General features: G+C 47.8%; 3 protein-coding genes across 3 annotated transcripts in view; 1 reads left to right on the forward strand and 2 right to left on the reverse strand.

Annotated features, from left to right (window-relative positions):
* ATP6V1G1 (ATPase H+ transporting V1 subunit G1) overlaps window positions 1–8,631 on the reverse strand; it is a 210,713-nt gene extending 202,082 nt beyond the window's left edge. The window contains exon 1 of the mRNA XM_063144789.1: window positions 8,620–8,631. The gene's annotated coding sequence lies outside the window, so the exon portion shown is untranslated. The remainder of the gene's footprint in view (window positions 1–8,619) is intronic.
* Window positions 1–27,341, reverse strand: part of NIBAN2 (niban apoptosis regulator 2) — a 413,466-nt gene that overhangs the window by 164,125 nt on the left and 222,000 nt on the right. The window lies entirely within an intron of this gene.
* Window positions 1–27,341, forward strand: part of AKNA (AT-hook transcription factor) — a 53,580-nt gene that overhangs the window by 4,358 nt on the left and 21,881 nt on the right. The window contains exons 2-11 of the mRNA XM_063144972.1: window positions 3,185–3,744; window positions 6,613–7,817; window positions 9,601–9,675; window positions 14,173–14,329; window positions 14,765–14,919; window positions 19,675–19,734; window positions 21,589–21,707; window positions 22,184–22,406; window positions 22,941–23,095; window positions 24,213–24,392. Of these exons, the coding sequence (XP_063001042.1) occupies window positions 3,423–3,744; window positions 6,613–7,817; window positions 9,601–9,675; window positions 14,173–14,329; window positions 14,765–14,919; window positions 19,675–19,734; window positions 21,589–21,707; window positions 22,184–22,406; window positions 22,941–23,095; window positions 24,213–24,392 (2,651 nt within the window). The 5' untranslated portion in view covers window positions 3,185–3,422. The remainder of the gene's footprint in view (window positions 1–3,184; window positions 3,745–6,612; window positions 7,818–9,600; window positions 9,676–14,172; window positions 14,330–14,764; window positions 14,920–19,674; window positions 19,735–21,588; window positions 21,708–22,183; window positions 22,407–22,940; window positions 23,096–24,212; window positions 24,393–27,341) is intronic.

The following is a 27,341-nucleotide window of genomic DNA, read 5'->3' on the forward strand; positions in this document are numbered from 1 at the left end:
TAGTGGTGGCCACCAATTAGGATGGCTTTACAAGGGATAAGTTCCAGGAGAAGAAGGCTATCAATGGCTACTAGCCCTGATCGTTGTGTGCTATCTCCATTATCAGAGGCAAAAAGCCTGTATACACTAGTTGCTGGGGAACATGGGTGGGAAGGTGCTATTGCACCATGTCCTGCTTGTGGGTCAACAGCTGGTTGGCCAATATGTGAACAGAGTGCTGAACTAGATGGACCCTTGGTCTGATCCAGCAGGGCTCTTCTTGTGTTCTTATGAGCCCCTGAGAGGACAGGTGGTCATTAATAATACCAACAAAACTTTATTCTGAGTGTTGAGTTTTTTGGTTTGTTTTTAAAGTTGTACCTCTTTTCCTTGCCAGATTTTTGAAAGCATCTCACTATAAGTTGTAGATTTTCTGCCGGTGATGTGGCTGTTAAAGGGACAGGAGCCCTGTCAGGAACAAAACTTGGCAACCCTGGCTTATTATTATTATTATTATTATTTATTTATATAGCACCATCAATGTACTAGCCATGGGGATGTTCTGATACCACAGATTTGTTTATTTGAGAGAGGAGTTGTTTTCATGTCCAAGTGTATTGGGGGAGGCCTGAGCGGAAGGAAATCCTTACAAACACAAGGATTTTTGGTAAAACTATATTGTATATTATATAGGGAACAACAGGTGGTGTTGTGTTTCTCTGAAAACTCTTGCTTTCGATGGGAGACAAATGTCGAGGCTTGCTAAGTAATCCACAAAGATTTATCTAAACAACAAACGTCTCTTCTACCTGAAGAGAGTTTAGCCTCTTAGAAAAATCCCCCTAGGCAAAACTAGGCAAACTAAGCAAGACAGTTGTCCGCTCAAGAAGAATAGGAAACCACTTCCCAAACGCTTGTAACTTCAGAGCGCTTGGTGTGGAGGCAGGTTCTGGCGTAATCTAACTGACTTTCTCACACCTTCCTTCCGCCCTGTGCGTTTGAGCTTCTGGAGGACCCTAGCATCAGCTAGCTTGTCGGGATGCTCACCTCCGGAAGAAAGCTCACTTCCTACCGAGTGTGTAGGATTTGGCCTTGAGGATATAAGCTCTGGAGAGGGCTGACTCCCAGCTGGTGAATCGTCCATGAGAGCTTCCTGCCACACTGGTACAGGCTGCCTGGTGTCTGGTGCTGCGTCTTCTAGTTCCAAATCTGATTTTGATTGATTACCTGAAGCGCCTTCTCCCAAAACAGGGGCAGTAGGGTTAGACATGACAGACGGAAAGTGTTGAGGGTGAGGGGACTGATGTGAGCCAAGAGAGCATGAGGACAGCCATTTTGTTTGGGATGATAGCAGAAGGCCTTTGAAGAGGTTCCTGCGGTTGGACTTATTTGTGTGTGTGCTGGCTGCCAGATGTGAGGAAGTGGTCTTGAGGTGGAGAATGAGTCATAGAGAGACTCTTTTTAATCCCGGGTCTGAAAGAATGCTCTCTCATAGCCCTGGTGTTACCATTGGCCACCTTAGGTTTTTCTCTCTAGGGTGACCATATTTGGGAAACCAAAAAAGAGGACACCTAGTGGGGGGGGCACAAAAACTCACTTTCTGGGGCCTCTGGAAAGTGTGTCATTCTCCATGCCTTTATTTATTTATTTATTTATTTATTTACTATTGCATTTATATCCTGCCTTTTTTCCTCCAGAGAACCCAAGGCAGCATACATAATCCTTCTCTCAATGTTATCCTCACAACAACAACCCTGTGAGGTAGGATGGGCTGAGAGTCTGTGACTGGCCCAAAGTCACCCAGTGGGTTTCCGTGGCTGAGTGGGGACTAGAACCCGGATCCCCCGACTGGGGGAGAATGATGTGCTTTTTGGAGGCCCCAGAAAGCTTATTTCCCCCTCCTCTGCTCCCACTGGGTCCTTTAAGGCCCTGTTTGGAGTGGAGGAGGGGAAAGTGTGTCATTCCCTCTCCAAAACTGCACCAATTGGGGCCTTTTCTGTAATGTCCAGGAATGACATGTTTTCCCCTTTAAGGCCGTGGTTGGGGCGGAGGAATGACGCACCTCTGAAAAGTGTGTCACCCCCCTGCCACACTAAAGGGGGAAAGCATGTCATTCTTGACATTATAGAAAATTACAGAAAATCCCCCCTGACACCCGGGATAGAACAAAAACCAGGGCAAGTCCGGGGAAAACCTGACAGTTGGTCACCCTAAGTCGGCAGGAGGTTAGCCCTATTTGCACGCTATTACAGTTGTGTGAGGGAACAGAGTGGGACCATGTTTGTTGAACCCACTTTTATCTAATTCCCTCTGGCCTGGGAGAAGTCTCCGATTGCTCAGGAGATCACTAATGTAGAGAAAGCATTAAAGGAGTGACCCAATCAAATTTATAATGGAAATCGGGGTGTGTGTGTGTGTGATAGAGTAAGGTTAGTCATTACACAGTCAGACTAAATATTGGCAAATATTTCCATTTCCATTTCTCTCAATTTCTCATTTTCCTCATTTTAAGTCTGTTTCATTACATTTCCACATCGGTTTGCAAATTGTTTTTAAGCCTACATGAAAATGTGTAGGTATTTTCAAGCACGTTTCTCCTAATATTTCCATTTCCGTATGCAACTTTGCCTGACGTCCACATTTTCTTTGCATTCCCTTTTCCTTCATAGGATGCGCTTTTGGGGCGTTGTTTTCACGTAACGGTGCCTTTTTCTGCGCGCACCTCCCTAACGGAGACATTTTTGTGCGTCCACTTCTTGAACGGAGAACTGCGTTGCACAATTTGGAAACGCGTCAGCATGAAAGCAGAACTGCATTTTAGATCACGTATATTTTGGGCAGCGTGGATCGGAGACGTTTGCCTTAAAATATAAAGCGAATCAACTTCTCTCCCACAGCTAATGTGGATCAACACCAGCAGGCTCTCCAAGGGAAAGCCAAAATTCAGGGAGAGTTACAATTTTGGTCCATCTCCTCCCCTGCTTTGTCTCAATTCTGTCTCTAGGGGGCAGTTTTGGTTTCCTGAGCAGTCTCCTTAAGGCTCTCTGGTGCGTTGGAGCATATGTTCCAGGCTGCTTGTAAACTTCCTCTTTTCAGAAATGTCGCCTTTGGGCAGAAGGGGTGAAGTAGGGCTCAGCTCTGAGAATCACCAAGCCAACTTTTCCCACTGCCATTAAATCCCTCTCTTGCTTTTTTCCTTTCCCAGCCTGGGGGCAGGATGTGTGGAACAACTGAATAAAGCCTGAATCTGACCTACTTTCCCAAGGCACAAACATCTCCTCTGCGTCCCCCACTCCCAGACAGGTTCTTTGCAGAAACCACGATGAAAAGGCACAAGTGAGCCGCTCCACGCGTGGCACCCGCACGCCCGAGCCCCGCTTTTGCCCTGGGAAGTTATTCCGCCACGCCGCACCGCATCAGTCCGCTTGCCTGGGACGGCTGGAATGGCTGGTGCAGCAGGCGATGGCTTTGAACGGCAGCGGTACCCTCGACAGGAGGAGGAGGAGGAGGAGGAGGCAGAAGAGGAGGATGTGCTTGAGGGACGCGTGGATCTGAATGGAGCCCTCGACGCAAGTCGTCTCGCAGGGCACATGGATCGGTGGAACATCTCTTCCTCCTCCCAGGAGATCTTGGAGGACGTTGGACTTCTGGAAGAGCTGAAGGACTACCAAGATCTTTTGGCAGGAGACGAACAGGGCTTCGACCTCGACGATCTTCAAGATTTTGAGTGCACGGGGGAAGCCGAACCTGGGAGTCCCCCACCCGGTGAGTAGCGCTGGGGAGCTGGATCACCGTTCTCCTGGAGTGTTTCTTGCATGGACCTCATTCAACGGGTTGTGAGCTGTGCCACGAATGGATGAGATCTGAGCGACCGTACCTCCTAGGCACAGTGGTGTGTATGCAGGAATTCCTCAAAGCTGATGATCAGTGCAGGATTTAGCTCCCTGAGAATTTCTGCTTTCGTTCATTGTTTGTTTGCAGAAAGGAAGCATGTTTTTAGCCCTTGAGGCTAAGAAGATCTTTTTAAAATACATGGGTCAGAGCGGTGGCGGGATAGGTTTTTAGAGGTTGTGGGTAGAGCATCATAGCACTTGCCCCTCCTGTGGCCATCGAAGTTTTAATGAGTCATGTAAAAGAGAGTGATTCATGCGCATTTTCCCAGTGTGCAAAATCTATACAGGCAACGGATGTGCTCAGCCACGGTGGTTATGCCTTTTGCGCTAAACATTATGGTAGAGCGTGCAGAACTGTAGCCAAGCTACCTCTGTCCAGACAAGGACACAGTGGAAATATCCACCTAAGCTGATCAAAGGCTCTCTGTGCCGCCGCGTCCACCTGTGCCTCTAGGGACCATGCAGAGTCCGACAACACCCCCAAACTATGAACTTTTGGGGAGGGGTGCAGCCTCCCCTAGAACAGGTTGAATGTTGCTCAGCTGGGCAGACGAACGCCCCCCCCCCCCGCTAAGAATACTTCCGTCTTGTCCGGAGTGAGTCTCAGTTTATTCTATCCAATCAATTCCTGCACCAGGCACTGATTCAGAACACCCGCTGCCTCACCTGGATTTGATGAAAAGCATTGCTAGAGCTGGGTGGCATCCTCAACTCTTCTCTATCCATTATCTATCTATCTGGTGTGTACGTGTGAGATAGTGTTGCTGGGACAATGCATTTCCCTGCAGCTACTGTGTGGATTGCAGCTAAGGATGTCAGAAGGAACAGGAAGTCTGGAGGGGATGACAGTGTCATCAACGCTAACCCAAAGGCCCTCCACTCTGTGAGCCCTGGTAGGACTAGACCACTGGTCGTGGATGGTACAATTCTTCTTGTAGCGCATAGTTAAACTATGGAACTCACTGCCACAAGATGTAGTGATGGCCACCGATCTGGATGGCTTTAAAAGGGGGTTGGATCAATTCCTGGAGGAGGAGGAGGCTATCCATGGCTATTAGCCCTGATGGTTGTGTGCTATCTCCAGTATTCGAGGCAATAAGCTTGTGTGCACCAGTTGCTGGGGAACATGGGTGGGAGGGTGCTGTTGCACCTTGTCCTGCTTGTTCATCCCTGGCCGATGGCTGGTTGGCCACTGTGTGAACAGAGTGCTGGACTAGATGGACCCTTGGTCTGATCCAGCAGGGCACTTCTGATGTTCTTGCCAGCCACCTGGTTACACAGCCCAAACAGTTCATTGTCTTAAGTTCAGTACGTAAACTGCATTCACTTCTGCTTATCCCACCTCACAAGCACACATACATACGTACACGCACCTTTGAAATATCTCTCTGAAAGCGTCCCATCTCAGCTCCAAGCTTGCAATGATTTAGAAGACAATATAATTATAATTGAACTTTACAAGGAAGGATTTGAGGTCCTCGATTTTGTTCAAGCTGGGCTTTCTTAAATGGAGAATGGGGACAGGGAGACGTTTTTCTCCCTCTCTCAAAATACTAGAACCCAACGGGGTCATCCCATGAAGTAGATTGGTTGGAGATCCAAGATGAATAAAAGGAAGGACTTCTTCACACAGCACATAGTTAAATTATGGAACTCACCACCACAAGATGGAGGGATGGCCACCCATTTGGATGGCTTTAAAAAGGGGTTGGATAAATTCCTGGAGGAGAAGGCTATCAAGGGCTACTAGCCCTGACGGTTGTGTGCTATCTCCAGTATCCGAGGCAGTATCAGAGGCAGTTGCTGGGGAACATGGGCAGGATGGTGTGGTTACACCCGTGTCCTGCTTGTGGGTCCCTGGTCGACATCTGGTTGGCCCCTGTGTGAACAGAGTGCTGGACTAGATGGACCCTTGGTCTGATCCAACAGGGCTCTTCTGATGTTCTTATCCAATACTTCATCATCCCTGATGATGGGGTTGGACTCGATGGCCTTTTAGGTCCCTTCCAACTCTACTATTCTATGATTCTATGATTCTATGTGCTACTGATTGTAAGCCTATGCGGCAGGGTCTTGCTATTTACTGTTTTACTCTGTACAGCACCATGTACATTGATGGTGCTATATAAATAAATAAATAATAATAATAATAATAATAATAATAATACTGTGAGAAACAGAGGAACATGGGCGGGAGGGTGCTGTTGCACCATGTCCTGCTTGTTCATCCCTGGCCAATGGCTGGTTGGCCCCTGTGTGAACAGAGTGCTGGACTAGATGGACCCTTGGTCTGATCCAGCAGGGAACGTCTCATGTTCTTATGGCTCGACTCTGAGTTGCGTTGTGTTTTAGTCTGGTTGTTATGCTGGCTTTGAACCGGACGTAATTGTTTTAAAGTTTGTAAGGGTGCAATCCTATGCGTGTTTAGGCAGGGAAAAGCCCTACAGTTCCCCATGCTGCCTGGAGAACGCTGGAAATTGTAGGACTTTTGTAGGGTTGTGCCTTAAGTTTCCTTGAGCTAAATTTGGGATAAGCAACCTGGTGTCCACTGGGTGTTTTACAGCATCCAGGCAGCCCAGCCAATAGTCAGGTATAGTGGAAGTTGTACCACACATCTGGGAGGTGCCCGTTTGCCTACCCAAGAGCTCTTTGATAAAAAGTGGGATGTGAATAATTAGGTATTAATAAGGAAGATGTGATAAAGTCCTTCTGTTTCCCCCCCCCCCCTCATCTCACCTAGAGGATGATGGAAGCCCAGAGGGTCTGGGTCCAGTTTCCCACTGGCAACATCACGGAGACCAACGGCTGGTCATCCCAGAAGATGACCTGGACCACGGCAGCTCTGAGGACCTGGAGAAGCAAAGAGGCACGTGGGATGGTGGCAGCGAGGCAGAGGCCTACCCTGAGCTTTCGTACGAAGGCCAGTACGGTTCGGAGTTTAGCGCCAGTCCTGAGGCACTGAAAGACCCCCTGGCTTTATATAATTGCAGCAAATCCTACAGCTTTACCTCAGACGGCGGGGAGGAGGTGTTATCGGAGCACTCCAACCTCAGCCCGTCTCCCTCCAGGCCTCCTCCGGAGTGCACCCGCTTGAAAATGGACGTCTTTGAAACGCTGAGCCTGTGCGACGACAGCCAGGAGTTTCCCGATGAAACAGAGCTTACGTCTGCCTCAGGGCGAAGCCCAGGGAGTCACACGCTCAGTTCTCCAGAAGCTTCCACACGTTGGAGTTGTAGCCCCTTGGACCGCCTGCGTCAAGAAGTTCTTCAGAATCTGCCCAGCATCGATGCTGAGACTTTCCCAGAATCCTCCTGGGCAGAGAACCTGGACCAACCTGTGGGACCTGTTCTCAAGATGGCCGCCGCTGGCCTCGCCCGAACGAGCCAGCGTTCTCCTTCAACTCCAGCTAAACCCAAGGGGAGACTTCTGAATTCAAACGGGGCGGTGGAAATGCCTCCGACCCTGAGGCAGCCGGGCAGAGCACGAGGACTGAAAGCAGACGTCCCTCGTGGGCTCCCGTCCAAATTCAGCAGGCAGTCGAGGTCCCTGAGCCCCCAGAGGAGAACAGTCCAGAAAAGGGCGGGGCGATTCGGTTCGCGTGAATCTGTCCAAGAGAGTCATCTGAGCCCGGTTTTGAGCGACGGCACACGGTACGGCCGAGGGCAGCTCAACTACCCGCTACCGGATCTGTCCAAAGTGGAACCGCGAGTCCGATTCCCCAGGGACCCCCAAAGGTACCATCCTCCTCGAGGAAGGACTCCCCCTGCCAGGTCCAAAGATTCTGGCAAGCCAGTGATCTTCAAGTCCCCGGCCGAGATCGTCCGCGAGGTATTGCTAAGCAGTGGGGAAGGCTCCCCACCGAAAGGCCCGGCCCCCACGGTCTCCGTGATTCCCGAGGAACTTAAATCCCCGAGACAAGCCACGGAGCTGGTGCATCAGCTTCAGGTAAGGTCTTCGGTGCATGTAGCGACATTTCGGGATTGCATGAATGCAATATCTATCATGTGGGGGAGAAGATCCTGACATGCTGGCTTTCAGTGTGCAGGGATCTTTTAAATAAATGGCACGGGAGAGTATTCTGTCGTGTGAGTCATCTGACATGAATGCTATAATTAGGTGCTGCTCTATAAAAAAAATCACACACACAAAAAAAGTCCCAGCATATAGACAACTATCATATGGGAGAAAAGAACCTTTTCCCTGACATGCTAGCTTTCAATATGCAGGGATTTTAAAAAAGAAAATAGTATGGAAGAGTGTTCTGTTGTGTGAGTCATCCACCATCTAAAGGGGCCTTGTCATAGATGTGAGCTTGCCACCATGGTGAGATCTAGGCCACCACCTTCGGTAACTAAAAAGCTAGCTGGTGCATATACAGCCATCCAGACTCCTCTGATCTGCACCCACGGAAGGGGGATGCCACAACCTGTATCAAGCACCTTGAGTAGCTCCTTTCGAGTTCTGACTGGACTCCAGAACGGATTCACTGCTCCACTGACATTGCAGCCACCAGCCTCCGCGGCCTGGAGGATAAATCTCTATCAATAGCTTAATGGAACATCCATGTACGGAAGCAACAAGCCTCTTTAATCGCAGATGCCGGGAACAAAGAACAGGGGTGGCTGTTGGCCTACCCAGAAGGCAGTGGGGCTGGCGAGAATTCTAAATGGATCAATATGAATCTTGTGCCTCTCCTCCTTCTTCCTCCTCCTCCTCCTCTTCTTCCTCTCCTTCTCTTTCTCCTCCTGCTCCTCCTCCTCCTCCTTCCTCCTCCTCCTCTTCTTCCTCTTCTTCTCATTATCCTCCTGCTCCTTTTCCTTCTCCTCCTCCTTCTTCTTCCTCCTCCTCTTCTTCTTCCTCTTCTCCTCCTCCTGCTCCTCCTTTTCCTTCTTCTCCTCCTCCTTCTTCTTCCTCCTCCTCTTCTTCCTCTTCTCCTCCTCCTCCTTCTGCTCCTCTTCTTCTTCCTCTTCTCCTTCTCCTCCTGCTCCTCCTTTTCCTCTCCTTCTTTTCCTGCTCCTCCTCCTTTTCCTTCTCCTCCTCCTCCTTCTTCCTCCTCTTCTTCTTCCTTGTCTTCTCCTCCTCCTCCTTCTTCTTCCTCCTCCTCTTCTTCCTCTTCTCCTTCTCCTCCTGCGCCTCCTTTTCCTCCTCCTCCTTCTTCTTCTCCTTCTCCTCCTGCTCCTCCTCCTTTTCCTTCTTCCTCCTCCTCTTCTTCTTCCTCTTCCTCTTCTTCTCCTCCTCCACTTCTCCTCTCCCTCTTCCTCCTCCTCTTCTTCTCCTCCTCCTCCTCCTCCTCCTCCTCCTCCACTTCTCTTCCTTCTTTTCCTCCTCCTCCACTTCTCCTCCTTCTCCCTCTTCCTCCTCCTCTTCTTCTCCTTCTCCTCCTCCTCCTCCTTCTCCTCCTCCTCCACTTCTCTTCCTTCTTTTCCTCCTCCTCCACTTCTCCTCCTTCTCCCTCTTCCTCCTCCTCTCCTCCTCCTCTTCTTCTCCTCCTCCTCCTCCTCCTCCTCCTCCTCCTCCTCCACTTCTCTTCCTTCTTTTCCTCCTCCTCCACTTCTCCTCCTTCTCCCTCTTCCTCCTCCTCTTCTTCTCCTTCTCCTCCTCCTCCTCCTTCTCCTCCTCCTCCACTTCTCTTCCTTCTTTTCCTCCTCCTCCACTTCTCCTCCTTCTCCCTCTTCCTCCTCCTCCTCCTCTTCTTCTCCTTCTCCTCCTCCTCCTTCTTCTTCTTTAGGAGGACTACCACAGACTTCTGACCAAGTATGCTGAAGCGGAGAATACCATTGACCGGCTGCGACTAGGTGCAAAGGTAGGAAGCATCCGGGGTTACCGAGTGCTTTTTGGTGGCTGCTTTCCTCTCTGCTCCTGATGCATTGTTGGTGGGTTGTCTCTGGCACAACCCAACTTCTCCTGAAGGATGCGCCTGCTCAGGTGGCCTGTGAGGAGGGTGCCACCTTCACTGCCACAGCTCAGCGATGGAACGCATGCTTGGCATGTAGGAAGTCCCAGGTCTGACGCCTGCTAGTCAGAGTAGAGCGGGGTTGGACAGACGTCAGGCTTGCTAGTACCACCGGGGTCACAACTAGGGCTGTGCACGGACCCCCCGATCTGATCCGCATCCCGATCCACTCTGCTCCACATCGATCCACCTCCGCTCCGCTGCGGAGCTCCAGATCCGGATCAGAGCTCTGCTTCCCCCCCTCCCCGATAGACTTGCATTGCAAAGGTTAAACGCCTATAACTTTTTTAGTTTTCAAGTTAGAAACATCAAAATGGGCACCATGATAGCTTCTAAATAGATTCTTAGTCATGCCAATTTTGAAGGAAATCAGATAGCGCCCTGATTTTGGGGGAATATTTAAAAGATGCCCCCCATTTACAGAAATGCAATTATCTCTGTTATTTTTTTTAGATACACACGTGGAACTGAGCACCATGCTACCTTCCACATAGATCCTTAGGCATGGCCACTTTGAAGGAAATTGCATCATGCCCTGATTTTTAGCAATTTTTAACGTTTTAACCTTCGACCATTCCCCCAATTTATAAAACTGCATTCATCTCCATCATTTTTCAAGATACAGACATATAACTGGGCACCACAATAGCTTCTAAATAGATCCTTATTCATGCCAATTTTGAAGGAAATCAGATCATGCCCTGATTTTTGGGGAATTGTTAAATATCCCCCCCTTTACAGAAATGCAGTTATCTCTGTTATTTTTTAAGCTACACACATGGAACTGGTGAAGTGCTACAGCCCAGACACTAGTTGACCACTACAATGATCAGTAGGCCAGTGTCTTGTTTATGCTGAGGTCATCAGGAAAGTTGGCACCAAGATGAAGTGCCCTTAAAAGTAGTATATAAATACATAAAACTCACTGCGTTCAACATCCAAGGTCCTCCTCCGAGTACCTACTCCGAGGGAAGTACAGAGGACGGCGACAAGAGAGAGGGCCTTCTCTGGGGTGGCCCCCCAATTGTGGATCAATCTCCCTGATGAGGCCCGCCTGGTGCCAACATTGTTATCTTTTCGGCGCCAGGTCAAGACTTTTCTCTTCTCCCAGGCATTTAGCAATAGGTAATGAGCCTGGGTTTGTTTTTGTAAGTTTTTGTGGTTTTAAATTGTATGATTTTAAATTGTTTTGTACATTGTTTTTAAGTGTTTTTATCCTATGTAAACCGCCCAGAGAGCCTCGGCTATGGGGCGGTATACAAATAATAATAATAATAATAATAATAATAATAATAATAATAATAATATTGAAGTAAGTTGAGAGGAGGGCAGAGAAGAAGATCAGCGAAACCAAGTCTTATGAGGACTCAAAAGTGAAGGAACCAGGCATTTATAGCCTGGAGAAGAGAAGACAGAAGGGTGCCTGTTATCAGTCTGCAAATCCCTGTACGTTTAAGCCCAGAGACTGTTCAAAAGAGAGGGGGGAAAACAGTTCTCTTTGGTTATAGATTCCTGTTTGTTATAGTTCTCAAACAGGAAGTGGGCGTTGGAGGTGGGGAGAACATGGCCAAAAGATGTGCGTCTCAGAATTGCGACAGGTCCTCCTCACATCCTGTGTCTTGGGGCTGTGCCTTTTTAAACCACAGTGCAGCAACGGCCCGAAAAGAGGAAGAGAAGAAAATGCGAGATACCAAATAAACGATCCCCTTAGAACAGCCTTCCTCAACCTGGGGCGCTCCAGATGTGTTGGACTACAACTCCCAGAATGCCCCAGCCAGCTGGCTGGGGCATTCTGGGAGATGCAGTCCAACACATCTGGAGCGCCCCAGGTTGAGGAAGGCTGCCTTAGAATATAACGAGAGCCCTGGTTAGACCACCATCCTGCCCCTGCTCTCTGCGTCTAGATGCTTTTGTGAAATCTGCCGGCAGGGTGTGAAAGCAGCAGCCTGCCTTTGTAGTTCGGCTCCAGCATCTCGTACTGAGGGGTACACTGCCTCTGAACATGGAGGTTCCATTGGGCTGTCACGTACTAATAGCCATATTTATTTATTTAGAGTATTTTTATCCCGCACCTCAGCCAAAAAGGGTCTCGGAGCGGCTTACAATTGATCAGTAAAGAAGACAGTCCCTGCCCACAGGCTTACATTCTAAAAAAGACACGACACACAAGGAAAGGCGGATGGGGAGGGAAGAGGGAGAAAAGAAAAAAAAAGAAATTAAGGAGACTGTTCAGGCTGGTGGGGAGGCCCTGCTCCGTCCTCTCATCTCCCAATGGAGGGGCAGACCCACAGCTCCTTCTTCCCCACAGGGTGAAGATGACAGTTAGCCCTGGAGGGGTTTTTTTCCAACTGAAGCAGGCTCTGCTGGTCTCTGCCTGCTAGTGGATCTAACCGTCATGAATTTCATCGAGTCCCTTTTTAAAGCCATCCAAGGTGCTGGCCACCGCTACTCTTTTGGTAGTGTGTGGCATGAATTAATTAAAATGCAAAAGCACGTTTTGTCAGTTCTGAATCTGCTGCCTGTGTATTTCATTGGCTGGCCTGGGTTTTAGTATGATGACAGAAATACTGGAAAAAATAAATCCCTGTGTACCAGTCACTGTTTTCTAAACCCCTCTGTTGCAAAAATTGCTCGTTCCCTGGTGTACCAAGTCTAATACAGCACACAAGGAGGAGAGGTGATGAAGTATGGGTCAAACAATGTTTATTCTGCAGAATAAAGAGACACAAGGAGCTAATTGCTGCAAAGCATGTGCCTACCTCACAAGGGAGGTAGCTAGGTTTTATACACTATCTTCTCTGGTGCTGCATCCGTAGACACCATCTAACAGGAAATTTCTAGCTGAAAAAGAGAATACATTGCATTTTCTTTTGGCAAGCCTCCAAACAAAGAGATAAGTACTGAATGTTCTTCGAGAAAATAAGACTTAATTTTGCTTATCCTTAGAATAGCTTCTCATAAACATTTTGCAACATTTCATTAGCAACTACCGTAGCAACTCTGCCTCAGAGAGAGCACTTTCCCAACACCTCGTGTGTGTCCCAAATAGTCATCTTCTCTTTCCCCAAACTGAATGATTTAGTCATTCCTAGCAAGAAAGTGGTCGAGCACGTGCATTATACACAGAAGGCTCCAGGTTCACTCCGGGTTTCAGTCACAACTCCAACAGAGCTGTCCATGGTGCTTCTTAGATATCTCCTTTAGAGTTCTGACTAAGACACGGAGCGGATTCCTCTCCTCACTGACATCAGAGCCAACAGCCTACATTGCTCCATGTTGGAATGGGAAAGACCATGCCTGAATCCTGGAGAGCTGCTGCAAGTCCACATAGACAAGGCTGAGCTGGATGGACCAAGGAGCTAATCCAGCGTAATGCCTGTCTCTGAGGACCTTGGAATGTTGGCTGAATTAAGTGGGAGGGGCAAATAATGGAGTGAGGGAGGAGCTAAAACGGCAGTGAATCCACTCCGGGTTTCAGTCACAACTCCAATGGAGCTGTCCATGGTGCTTCTTGGATAGCTCCTTTAGAGTTCTGACTAAAACACGGCGCGGATTCCTCACCTCACTGACATCGGAGCCAGCAGTCTACACTGCTCCGTGTTGGAATGGGAAAGACCGTGCCTGAATCCTGGGGACCTGCTGCAGGTCCACATAGACAAGACTGATCTGGATGGACCAAGGGTAAAGCAACTTCCTACATTTCTATGCTCCAACTCTTGGTCATTAAATTGCTCTTTACTGTACCTTTCCCTGTTGGGATGATGATGATGATGATGATGTTTAAAACATCTTTTTTTATTTTGGCTTGGGGCCACCTGATTGATGGATTCTGCCCCCATGATTGTTGTTTATTTGTTTTTTAAAAAAGGCAGCAGTCTATTTCTCCTTTGATAGCCATGGAAATCATTGACTATTTTCTTTCTTTAGTGGCTTGTTTGAACTCCTGCACTTCCTAATGTACCACCATACTCATTGCGGCTGTGGGACAGCTTCAGAAATGAGATCAGATTAGATTAGAGGTGCTTGACTGGGTATAGACGGAGCTCAGAATGGATTTCCAGGTCTGTGTTTCACTAAGGCGTGGGGTGGGGGCAGAGAGAGAACGCAGATGGCAGGGATTACTGAAATCCAGCTTTAGTCCCTGCCATCCAAAAATAAGCGAGTGAAAATAAACAAAGGGTAAGGGGATAAGGAGCGAAAACCGGTGTTCCAGCCTCTGGAGCTGTTTATGAATGGATTTAGAGACGAGTCCAGCACAGCCATTGAGGCCAACACAAAAACGAGACCTTGAGGCTGGCCACTTTACAATGATGCTAAATGTCCCCTTCTATTCCTTCTGCCTCTCAGGTGCGCCTGTACGCTGACCCTCCAAAGCCCAGCCATGGGGTAGAGATGGGGACGGTATCTCAGCCTTCCAAGGTCATCACTTTCAGCATCCCTCAAGTCCGGGCAGCTGAGGTCACAGGAAGGCCTGGCCCAGCAACGGAAGCTGTTTGGAATGCCGGTAGGTCTGAGAGTTCATAGAATCATAGAGTTGGAAGGGTCCTATAAGGCCATCTAGTCCAACCCCCAGGATCTATGCATCCTCCTCTTTCCTACCTCCTTAAGCAACCATTCTCTCTCTCTCTCTCTCTTTCTCTCTCTTCTGGGCACGTTCCGGAAGTCCGAACGTGGAGCTGCCCCACCCCCACCCCAGCGTCCCTGGCTTTGCTTCAGCTGGGTGGGCGCAGGGCGCCATCTTGCCCGCCCAGGCCCAGCTGAATCCTCGGGCCGGGCCGGCTCACAGCCAATGGGCGTTAGTCCTGCGCTGTGCCCGGCGCCCCTCTTAGCTTGGTGCTCTAGGAGGCTGCCTGAGTGGCCTCTATGGTAGCACCGGCCCTGGATTCTATGATCACAAATCATACATAACAACTCCCCTCCCCCTCTGCTTCAATTTCAGGACATTCTGGACTACAGCCGACAGGATCCTCCTTTCAGGCTTCTACAGGCGCTGCCCTTCCTAGAGCAGATGGCTTCACTTCTGCGGAAAAACCTTTCTCGGGAGATGAGTTGACGCAATTGTTAGCTGCCCAAGCAAAGAAATTTCGGGTTCAGGCAAGTTGGTTACTTGGATGCAGCAATCAGTGGGGCGTGGGGGAGGTGCAAAATAACCGAAATTGGTGAATGGGTGCAAATTCAGCAGGGAATTCCCATTTAGGATGGCATCTGGCAGAGATTATCCCGCAGTAAGTCTAGAATAGCTCATGCAACCTGAACAAAAAATGTATTAGTCTTTAAGTTACCCTTTAACTGAAAAAAAAAATTAGTGGAAAATAACTCACTCCCTGCATCCTGCAGAATAAAGTTGCAGAGTTCTGGACTAGACTGCTTTAGCCTGCAAATGCCAATGGTAGGGTGGACATGTTTTTGAATTGCTCCCTGTACATAGTAAGCTAGAACAATATCCAAGGAGTAGATTTTCTACATACAAGGGGCTGGTTGGCTACATCATCAAGCATATAGGATGCTAGAGATCCCTGCATTGTGTAAGGGGTTGATCTCCCTCCAAGATGCCTACAATTCTATGATTCCAAAAATTCACACATCAGAGAGAAATTTAGCATAGGCAAATCTCAGACTGGTCGGATGTATTTTGTTTTATTTACTAGAACCCCAAGGAGGGCCAAGATCTCTTCTCGATCCTCCCAGAGCACAGGAAACAGAATAATGGGATCAAGTGACAGGAAGCCAGATTCCGGCTGGACATCAGGAAAAACTTCCTGGCTGTTAGAGCAGTATGACAATGGAACCAATGACATAGGGAGGTTGTGGGATCTCCCACTGTAGAGGTCTTCAAGAGGCAGATGGACAACCATCGGTCCGGGATGCTTTAGGGTGGATTCCTGCATTGAGCAGGGGGTTGGACCGATGGCCTTGTAGGCCCCTTCCAACTCTGCTATTCTATGATTCTATGATCTACCTACCAGAATCAGACACAAAATGGCAGCTCAAGTCGCAGAGCCAATTATCACTCATGAATTCTGAAACATGCATGGGAATATATACAGATCTACGTTAAAGTTACCAGAGATCAGAAATTCTATCATAACACTAAAATTGGCCAGCAGAACTGGATGAAGACCTTATTATTATTATTATTTATTTATATAGCACCATCAATGTACATGGTGCTGTACAGATTACACAGTAAATAGCAAGACCCTGACCTGTTCCAAAGCCGGCAATTCATACTCCTATTTTACAGATGGGGAACACTAAGGCTGAAGGATGAGTAATTAGCCGAAGGCCAGACAGAGCAGAGAGTTTTTTCTTGTTTGCTTGCAATGTTACTTGCACTCATTAAAGTACTGGGAGTTAGAAACCCTTGGGACCTACTGCAAACCAGCCAGAAATCTACAAAGTATGATTTATCTTCTGCCTGCTTCTTCTTTAATTTTCTATGTGCAGAAAAATTGGTAGGTGGGGGAATATTGAAAAACACGAGCCCTTCCCAGAAAATACACACATACACACACACACACTGAATTCTTTGAACATGCCCCACTTCCTGTGTGAGATCAACTTGTCAGATGCAATTCTCTTGTTGCGGGGAAATGGTTTTGACGTGATCTTGGTTCTCTGCTTCCTGGAACGACCAAAGTAACAATTAATTTCTAGCTATTTCCAAATGCAACAGCTTCAGTTTAGTGTTTGAATGTAACTTGATGCACTAAAAACGTTGTCTTCTGCCTGATCGTGTAAATCAAGTAATAATTATATCAGTTGAATAACTGGATGCAGGAATCTACCTACAAGCATCCCTGACAGCTGACTGTCCAGCTGCCTCTTGAAGGCCTCTAGTGTGGGAGAGCCCACAAACTCCCTGGGTAACTGATTCCATTGTCGTACTGCTCTAACAGTCAGGAAATTTTTCCTGATGTCCGGCCGGAATCTGGCTTCCTGTCACTTGAGCCTTTTATTCTGTGTCCTGAGGAGGAGCTGAGGAGCCTTATGACAAAGGTGAAAGAAGAAAGTGCAAAAGCTGGGTTGCAGTTAAACCTCAAAAAAACCAAGATTATGGCTACCAGCTTGATTGATAACTGGCAAATAGAGGGAGAAAACGTGGAGGCCGTGACAGACTTTGTATTCCTGGGCGCAAAGATTACTGCAGACGCTGACTGCAACCAGGAAATCAGAAGACGTTTACTTCTTGGGAGGAGAGCAATGACAAATCTTGATAAAATAGTTAAGAGCAGAGACACCACACTGACAACAAAGGTCCGTATCGTTAAAGCAATGGTATTCCCCGTAGTAACCTATGGCTGCGAGAGCTGGACCGTAAGGAAGGCTGAGCGAAGGAAGATAGATGCTTTTGAACTGTGGTGTTGGAGGAAAATTCTGAGAGTGCCTTGGACTGCAAGAAGATCAAACCAGTCCATACTCCAGGAAATCAAGCCAGACTGCTCACTTGGGGGAATGGTATTAAAGGCAAAACTGAAGTACTTTGGCCACAGAATGAGAAGACAGGACACCCTGGAGAAGAGGCTGATGCTAGGGAAAGTGGAAGGCAAAAGGAAGAGGGGCCGACCAAGGGCAAGATGGAGGGATTATATTCTGGAGGTGACAGACTTGACCTTGGGGGAGCTGGGGGTGGCGACGGCCGACAGAAAGCTCTGGCGTGGGCTGGTCCATGAAGTCACGAAGAGTTGAAGCGACTGAACGAATAAACAACAACAAAAAGCCCATTATGACCTCTTTGGTTACAGCAATAGTCTCACCTCCCTTTTTCTTACTATTTTTCTTGATCAAATACTCGTGATCCTTCACAGTCTATGAAACACACACACACCCCGGTTGATAATTGGAGCTTCTCTTAAATATCAGCTCCCCATTTTGAAAGCGTTTGCGAAACTGAGATCCACGTACGCTTGGCTTGATCAACTCGCAGTAACAATGGAATCACACTGGCGAGAAGGCGAGAAAAGCAGGTTCATTTCCTTGTGCTTGTTCAGTCGCTAATTGGGCATGGAACCCAATTAGTGCTAATGTTTCAATTAGCACCATCATGATAGCGTGTAAAAAGGGGAGGGGAGGGAGATGCCGTTGCTGTTAAAGGAAGCCAAGCTTAATTGTAGACAATGTTATGAGTCAAGTGGGCGTTTTCACCGGTTGTTTTTCATACAGTCTTTTGGTGTCTTTGCACCATGCTGGCTTCTCATTTGTTTGGAGCGCAATCAATCAATCAATCAATCACTTTATTACGGTCCGAGACCAGCACAACATTAATTCAGCAACAGCAACCATACAAAGTAGTACAGATCCTTAGTTCCCATCTCCCAGAGATTTAACAGTCCTCCGAGGTTAATAGGTTATGACGTGTCCTCATAGCCAAGTGGCAGAATTTAGCAACCTTATAGGCAACTGAGGGGTTTCTATCGGCAAGGAGGAACTTGGTATAAAATTCTTCGGTGTTACCTGGAAAGTCATAGAATTATAGAATCATAGAATAGCAGAGTTGGAAAGGGCGTACAAGGCCATCGAGTCCAACCCCCTGCTCAATGCAGGAATCCATCCTAAAGCATCCCTGATAGAGGGTTGTCCAGCTGCCTCTTGAAGGCCTCTAGTGTGGGAGAACCCACAACCTCCCTAGGTAACTGGTTCCATTGTCGTACTGCTCTAACAGTCAGGACGTTTTTCCTGATGTCCAGCTGGAATCTGGCTTCCTTTAACTTGAGCCCGTTATTCCGTGTCCTGCACTCTGGGAGGATCGAGAAGAGATCCTGGCCCTCTGTTCTCTTCTCGACCCTCCCAGTGACCCCAATAGTTGTTGTTGTTGCTGTTGTTGTTGTTGTTATTATTATTATTATTATTATTATTATTATTATTATTATTATTTTATTTCTTACCCGCCTCTCCCTTTGGATCGAGGCAGGGAACAACATTAGAACAGGAATCAATACATCTTAAAAAATCATGATTTAACATTGATCTGGATAGGCCTGCCGGAAAAGGCTAGTCTTTAAAGCTGCCTTCAAATCACACAGAGAGTTAATTTTACAAATCTCCTCCGGCAGGCCGTTCCACAATCTGGGGGCGACAGAAGAAAAGGTCCTCTGGGAAACTGATGTCAGCCTAGTTTTAGCTGACTGAAGTAAGTTCACCCCAGAGGACCTGAGTGTGCGGGGCGGACTATATGGGAGAAGGCGATCCCGCAGGTAACCTGGACCCAAACCATTTAGGGCTTTAAAGGTAATGACCAACACTTCGTACTTTGCCCGGAAACTAATTGGCAGCCAGTGGAGTGATTTTAATGTTGGGGTAATGTGGTCACCCCTAGGTGTACCGGTGACCAACCTGGCTGCCATATTTTGAACTAGTTGAAGTTTCCAAACTAGGTACAATGGTAGCCCTATGTAGGGGTTATTTCCACAATCTGTAATCTCGTTGTTAAACAGAGGTAAGCGATGTCACACTCAGTTCGATATATTAAAACTCTGCACTGAAGTGACCAAAATTCTGTGGTGAGTTCTGACATCCGCCTTTTAAAAAACAGAAGAGTCTTACTGGGAGCGCATTATTACACCGTATCATTTGAACTCTGCATTCACCCAGATGTTTTTTAGATAAGGTCCAAATATTGTCCATTTATTAGGAGAAGGTGGTTTTTTTAAAAAAAAAACTATGGAAATGGAGATTGTAGATAAAAACCCTATTATGAAGATTGGTGCAAAAAAATAATAATAGCCAGGAGATATGAGGGGAAAATGAGGTGGACTTCAGAACACATAGTGCAAGCCTATTTAAAAATGGTATGTCTAGCACTTACAATAAGCAAGTTGTCAATAAAGTGTTCTGCATGTTATTGTTTAGGTGGAATCCTTGGGGGAGTTAATTCGGACTGGAGAACGGACACCTCAAGACCAGCTAAAGGTACCCCACAACTTTTCTCTCTGCTTGAATTAAGTGCAGCTCCTTTTCTGAACTGATCCTGTGATTTGCAGGAAATATGTAAATAGAGGAGGTAGGGAAGGGGTCACGAGAAGAAAGGCCCTGCTCACAGAAGGTCCCTTCACACTATTTTGGGGGTCCCCCTCCCCGCTACACATACAACACAGCTCAGCCCATTCATCAGGCTAGCCTTTTAAGGGTACTGGAGGGGCTGCCGTGGGAAGGAGAGGGCGGGGAAATCAGTTTCCTTGAGTGCATTTAATCCAGCATTAATCCAGATCCAGCCCATTATTATTAAGCGGGTCCTGCAACAAAATGTTGCAGTATGGAGTGCTTTTGTTCAGCGTTGGACCCGCTGCAGTCCTTCTCCACCCCCACCCACCTTGTTTCCCATTTCGTCCTCCCAAAGTGAATCAGCATTCCACAGCAATTGATGACGCTCAGTCTTTTATGGGCTGTCCTTTCCTCCTAAATATCTGTTATGCTTCTGCGTTTCCCCAAAGCCTACCGATAACTCACTGCTGTCCATGGGTGTTTCCACTTCGGTTACATGAGTAACGCCCCTCACATCTTGTACGTTGGAAAAAGAGGGAATTACGTCTGTTATTAGAACTTGCCTAGGGCGACCCTATGAAAAGGAGGACAGGGCTCCTGTATCTTTAACAGTTGCGTCGAAAAGGGAATTTCAGCAGGTGTCATTTGCATATATGGAGAACCTGGTGAAATTTCCTCTTCACCACACCAGTTAAAGCTGCAGGTGCCCTGCCCTCTTTTAAATCTGGTCACAGTATAGCTGCAGCATAGCTCCTGCAGCTTTAACTGTTGGGATGAAGAGGGAATTTCACCAGGTGCAACATGCATACAAATGACACCTGCTGAATTTCCCTTTTCTATGCAACTGTTAAAGACACAGGAGCCCAGTCCTCCTTTTCATGTGGTCACCCTAAACTTGCCTTCCAGGTACAATTCAAGGAACTAATTCTAAATTATTAACTCAAACAACTTGAGGGCCAATCTAAGTATTCAAAAAAAGTGTGTAGTGTGGGATCCTGTGTGTAAACGCTCCTCCATCCTTCTGTGAGGATATCAGGGCAAAGGCCTGTAGGTTAATATTTGAAAGCATCATGAAGAATGCTCAGAAATTCTCCAGCTGAATTTGCAGTATGGCCACATGGACGCAAGGTTCCCATGGGAGAATGGCTGGGAGAATTCACCACAAGGCGGTTTTCGTATCGTTATGCATAGTAGCAGAAATGCGGTCTTGTTGTAGCATCACTAGAGAAGAGGATGATCAACCAGGATGATCAGGGGTCTGGAAACAAAGCCCTATGAGGAGAGACTGAAAGAATTGGGCATGTTAAGCCTGGAGAGGAGAAGATTGAGAGGAGACATGAGAGCACTCTTCAAATACTTAAAATGTTGTCACACAGAGGAGGGCCGGGATCTCTTCTCCATCCTCCCAGAGTGCAGGACACGGAATAACGAGCTCAAGTTACAGGAAGCCAGATTCTGGCTGGAGATCAGGAAAAACTTCCTGTCTGTTAGAGCAGTATGACAAGGGAACCAATGACCTAGGGAGGTGGTGGGCTCTCCCACACTAGAGGCCTTCAAGAGGCAGCTGGACAACCATCTGTCAGGGATGCTTTAGGGTGGATTCCTGCATTGAGCAGGGGGTTGGACTCGATGGCCTTATACGCCCCTTCCTACTCTACTATTCTATGATTCTATGAGTTTCTCAATTTAAGGATGCAGTTGAGGATGGTAGAGCTATTGCAGTGACGAGACGTTTGGTTGCTCATGATTGTTTGCTTCTTCCAATGTTGCTGTCCGTTGTAGGGGTTTGCAAGGCTAAAGGAAGCCCAAGATGCTTTAGAGCAGGCGTACCTGCAGGCCCGCGATGAGCACCGGCAACCGCAGAACCACCAGGGGACACTGGGAGAGTTTGACCTCAATCGGTACGTCTATATCACACAGGTTGATCACGTTAGAAGGGATCTACCAAACAAGGTGCCAGAATTCGCCTGCCAGTCTGACATCCATCCCTGGGGAAAATCTGGAGCAGATTATAAAGAAGTCAATCTGTAAACACCTTGGAAAGAATGCCGTGATTACTAGAAGCCAACATGGATTTGTCAGGAACAAATCCTGCCAGACTAATTTGATCTCATTTTTTGATCGGGTAACTTCCCTTGTGGACTGTGGGAATGCTGTGGACGTCATATATCTTGACGTTTTTCCTGACTGTTAGAGCAGTATCTGCAATTTTCACTTCCCCACCCCCATGTATTTTACCCATTCCAACCCCCCAGAGGGGATTGGTGGTTGAATTAGATGATACTAATTCAGGATCTCCAACTGGTTTACTCCCTGAGTTGTCAGTGCCTCAGCCTCCTCTTCTCTTTCTTTCGCTGATGGTTTTAACGTTTTCCAGGGCGGTGGAAGGAGAGATCTTCCAATTGGAGATGCGGTTGGAGGAGCTGAAGGAGGAAATCGAATCGACGGCATGGAACCAGCCGGTGGCTCAGGACAGCTCTGGGGCTAACATCACCACGTCTCTGCCCCATTTCCCAACAGTCATTTCCAAATTGCCAATGGGATCGCCGACACCGTCTCTTCAGGCTCCAATTCCAGCTGTCCGCACACCCTACCCTGAGGTTGAATGCGATGCTATTACCTTTGCAGCCTTTTCTTCAGGGAGGGAGGGGTCGAAATGACTTGTGAGGAAGGGAATTGGAACTGTAGGACCATAGGGCTGGAAGGGATCATGGAGGTCACCTAGTCAACGCAAGCCCATGGCCACGTGCCGTTCGGATAATGGTGGAGGGTTGGGACCACCCTTTGGAGACAATAGAAATCTGGGTCTATTAGAGCAAGAGGATTGACCCCATGTTGGAGGGGCTCTTGATAGAGTGCTCTCTGGTGGTGGGCCTCTTCCTCTGTGGGTGAGCCCTTTGGGACTTCCCTGGTGGTAGCAGCCGGGTAAATTGGAGGGGCTGTCATTTTAATTTCCCAGAATGCTCTTCCTTCCTCGGAATGATGCTATGTCAGGGGCATTGTGTGAAATTAAAATGGCACTTGTCAGACCCAGCTACCCAAATTTTAGCTTCTTCCCCGCATCTTGGAGCAAAATTTGGGGAGGCTTCCTTTTGGTGCAGGCCTCACTCGAGTCTTTCCTGTCTGCTCTTCAGGCCCCCGTTCCCAAGAACAGCCACTGCCAAGTTCAGGCAGATGTGGAAGGGAGCTCTGTCAGTGACGAGACCGAGGAGGAAGGGGGAGGCCTGCCAGAGCCCCTCCAGCAAAGGCGCCTCCAAGTCGAGAAGGACTTTGATCAACTCCTGGACCAGTAAGTGAATGGTTTTTGTGCATGTTGGAGTGCTCATTTTAGAGGTCATGCTGGGGTGTTCATTTTGTACATGTAGGGTGCTGATCAGTGATCGTGATGAAATCTATCTCTCCAATAACATGGTGACCCCGTTTGAGCATAAGAACATCAGAACATCAGAAGTGCCCTGCTGGATCAGACCAAGGGTCCATCTAATCCAGCACTCTGTTCACACAGTGGCCGACCAGCTGTAGTCCAGGGACCAACAAGGCAGGACATGGTGCAACAGCACCCTCCCACCCATGTTCCCCAGCATCTGGTGCTCACAGGGTCATCGCCTCAGATACTGGAGACAGCACACAACCATCAGGGCTAGTAGCCATGGATAGCCTTCTCTCTTCCAGGAATTGATCCAACCCCCTTTGAAAGCCATCCAAATGGGTGGCCATCACTACATCCTGTGGTAGTGAGTTCCATAATTTAACTATGCGCTGTGTGAAGAAGTCCTTCCTTTTATTTGTCCTGGATCTCCCACCCATCAGCTTCATGGGATGACCCCGTTGGGTTCTAGTATTTTGAGAGAAGGAGAAAAATGTCGCCTTATCCACATTCTCCACACCAGGCATAATTTTGTACACCTCTATCACATCTCCCCTTAGTTTGATGCCAGCTATGGCTGCCTGAGCACTCTTCAAAGGGCCACCTCCATGTCGTGCCTGCTACAGCAGTCCAAGCCTGGCTGTCACCCCTTCTCTCCATGATACCTTCCTTTCGGCCCGCCTGCTTTTTTTGTGCATGCGCCCAGTTTTTCACTGGAGCGCCCAACTGGGAGCACCAGACACCCTCTGCAACTGGAGCGTGTGGTGCCCTGCAAATGATTGGTTCAGGCCCTCTGCAAAGCAACCAGTTCAGGTCTGTGTAAATGACACGGGATAAAAACGGGGAAATCCAAAATGGATAGGGAGATGGAGACACAGATGTAGAGACAGAGAGCTCTGTCATGCTGCAAACTCTGTCCTTGTTTGGTTCTGGCTCCACCCACCACCTGATCTGGCTCCACCCACCACCAGATATGACCTCCCCCAGTTGTCTCTTCCTGTGGATCAGATCCGCTTAATCCTTCCTCTCTTGCTCACAGCTACAGCAGCTTCAGGTCTTTGCCAGAGGCGATGAGCTTGGAACGGCTGCATCACAGCGGACATAACTTCTCCCCAGAGGAAACGGATGGTGCAGCCGCAAAGGATGCTGGGACAAAGGATGGCTCCCTCCAGATGGCGTCTAAAGAGAGCAAGGCTGCTCGTATCTCCTCCACTTTGAAGTAAGTCATCCAGGAGAAGAAACTGAACATCAGCCACACCCTGGAACGTCCATTGGGGATCCTTGGCTCAGCAATACTTCAAACAAGAAGGATCTTGGAATTGTTGTAGATCACAAGCTGAATATGACCCAACAGTGCGATGTGGCTGCAAGAAAGGCAAATGCTATTTTGGGCTGCATTAATAGAAGTATAGCTTCCAAATCGCATGAGGTACTGGTTCCTCGCTATTCAGCCCTGGTTAGGCCTCATTTTGAGTATTGCATCCACTTCTGGGCACGACACTTCAAGAAGGAAGCAGATAAGCTGGAGCGTGTTCAGAGGAGGGCAACAAGGATGATCAGGGGTCTGGAAACAAAGCCCTATGAAGAGAGACGGAAAGAACTGGGCATGTTTAGCCTGGAGAAGAGAAGATTGAGGGGAGACATGAGAGCACTCTTCAAAGACTTCAAAGGTTGTCACACACAGGAGGGCCAGGATCTCTTCTCGATCCTCCCAGAGTGCAGGACACAGAATAATGGGCTCATGTTACAGGAAGCTGGACATCAGGAAAAACTTCCTGACTCCCTTAGAGCAGTACGACAATGGAAACAATGACCCAGGGAGGTGGTGGGCTCTCCCACACTAGAGGCCTTCAAGAGGCAGCTGGACAACCATCTGTCAGGGATGCTGTAAGGTAGATTCCTGCAATGGGCAGGGCTCGATGGCCTCATAGGCCCCTTCCAACTCTACTGTTCTATGATTCTATGATTGATTCCACTATTGATGGTGTTCCACCAGCGTGTGCGAGACAAAGTGACATAGTGCCTATGGTTAGATTGGGTTCAAACCCACCCCATTTAGCCACGAAATTCATTGGGTGACATGAATCTCACCCTAACCTAATAATCAGGGGGCGGGGGGAGAAAAGGATTGAATGAAAGGTCATGGGATCTACATCTCCCATGAACCCCAGTTTCCTTAGATGCATTGTCCATGTTCAGGAGCATCTTTGATCAGGAACTCTCCCACAAAGGTGTGTCTCCATACACCAGTAATTTTTTTCCCCTATTAAACGAATGGACTTGACGAAACATACTTTTTTTCTTTTTAAAAAACAGTTTAAAAGGTTAGACAGCTAAGAAGAAAACATGCAATTAAAATATATACTGAAAAGCATAATAGGAAAAAGTAGGGTTGTTGGTTTTTACATTGACATACTATCACTTAAGTAAAGTCTGTGGGTCGGAGAACAAGAAAAAGAGCAGATGACTTTCAGTAACCGTAACAGATTAAGGATTGGATCCAGGTTCTGCCTTCCATGAGAGGAAAGAGTCTGCTCGTGGAAGATTCCTCGGCCTGAATTTTGGGGAACCTCCTCCCCCTCCATCCACAGCATTTAATGTTTGTGTCCCAGGGAGGATCAATGGCTGCTTTTACAACAACAAAAATTTATTGCAGTCAATAGAGCATTCCAATGAAAGTTACATATAAAAAGACTGAGCGTACAGTTAGCTATTAAAAAGACAAGTGATCATAGAGGATCTAATAGAAAAAGGGCCAAGTTCAACAACTTGGCCACTTGCTTGGTGATTGATTTCAAAGAATCATACAATAGCAGAGTTGGAAGGGGTCTACAAGGCCATCGAGTCCAAACCCCCCTGCTCAGTGCAGGAATCCACCCTAAAGCATCCCTATAGAATCATAGAATAGCAGAGTTGGAAGGGGTCTACAAGGCCATCGAGTCCAAACCCCCCTGCTCAATGCAGGATTCCACCCTAAAGCATCCCTATAGAATCATAGAATAGCAGAGTTGGAAGGGGCCTACAAGGCCATCAAGTCCAACCCCCTGCTCAGTGCAGGAATCCACCCTAAAGCATCTCTGACAGATGGTTGTCCAGCTGCCTCTTGAAGGCCTCTAGGGTGGGAGAGCCCACAACCTCACCAGGCAACTGATTCCATTGTCGTACTGCTCTAACAGTCAGGAAGTTTTTCCTGATGTCCAGCTGGAATCTGGCTTCCTTTAACTTGAACTCATTATTCCGTGTCCTGCACTCTGGGAGGATCGAGAAGAGATCCTGGCCCTCCTCTGTGTGACAACCTTTTAAGTATTTGAAGAGTGCTATCATGTCTCCCCTCAATCTTCTCTTCTCCAGGCTCAACATGCCCAGTTCTTTCAGTCTCTCTTCATAGGGCTTTGTTTTCAGACCCCTGATCATCCTGGTTGCCCTCCTCTGAACACGCTCCAGCTTGTCTGCGTCCTTCTTGAATTGTGGAGCCCAGAACTGGACGCAATACTCTAGATGAGGCCTGACCAGGGCCGAATAGAGAGGAACCAGTACCTCATGTGATTTGGAAGCTATACTTCTATTAATGCAACCCAAAATTTGTCTGAGTTCCGAAGTAATAAGGTCATTCAGAATTCAGTGGGGTGACCAGGAAAAGGTTGTAAAATAGGGTTCAGAAGATCATTCCTAGCCCTTTGATAAAATCTACAAAACAGTCACACGTGTGATACGGTTTCCACCTCAGTATTGTTACAGGGACAGCATCTGTTGAACAGAGGGATTTTGTTGTATCTGCCATCTAAAAGTTTAGCGGGAAGGACATTAAGTCTGGCTAGTGAGAGTGCTGTCCTGTATTTAGGGATTGTTTACCAGTGTAAGTAAGGCAGCTCAGTCATTCAACAGAGTCTTCTCACTGTGTAGCATTTTCAGGGGTCCGGCGGGCTGCCATGGGAAGGAGGTGGCAGGGAACCCCACTTCCACCAGCGTGGTTGATCCAGTGTAAATCTGGATCCAACTCAATAAAGATATAGACCCTGTTCAGACATCACACTAAGCTATGGTGGTTCACCATTTTGAGCTAAACATTATGGCTCCTGTACTGCCTACACTTCCTGATCTGAAAAGCCCCCAGGGGAGGAATAAATTCATGTTGTCTCCTCCTGGGTGGGAAGTGTGAGAAGCCAAG

This window comes from Elgaria multicarinata, chromosome 19, assembly GCF_023053635.1.
Source record: "Elgaria multicarinata webbii isolate HBS135686 ecotype San Diego chromosome 19, rElgMul1.1.pri, whole genome shotgun sequence".
NCBI lineage: Eukaryota > Metazoa > Chordata > Lepidosauria > Squamata > Anguidae > Elgaria > Elgaria multicarinata.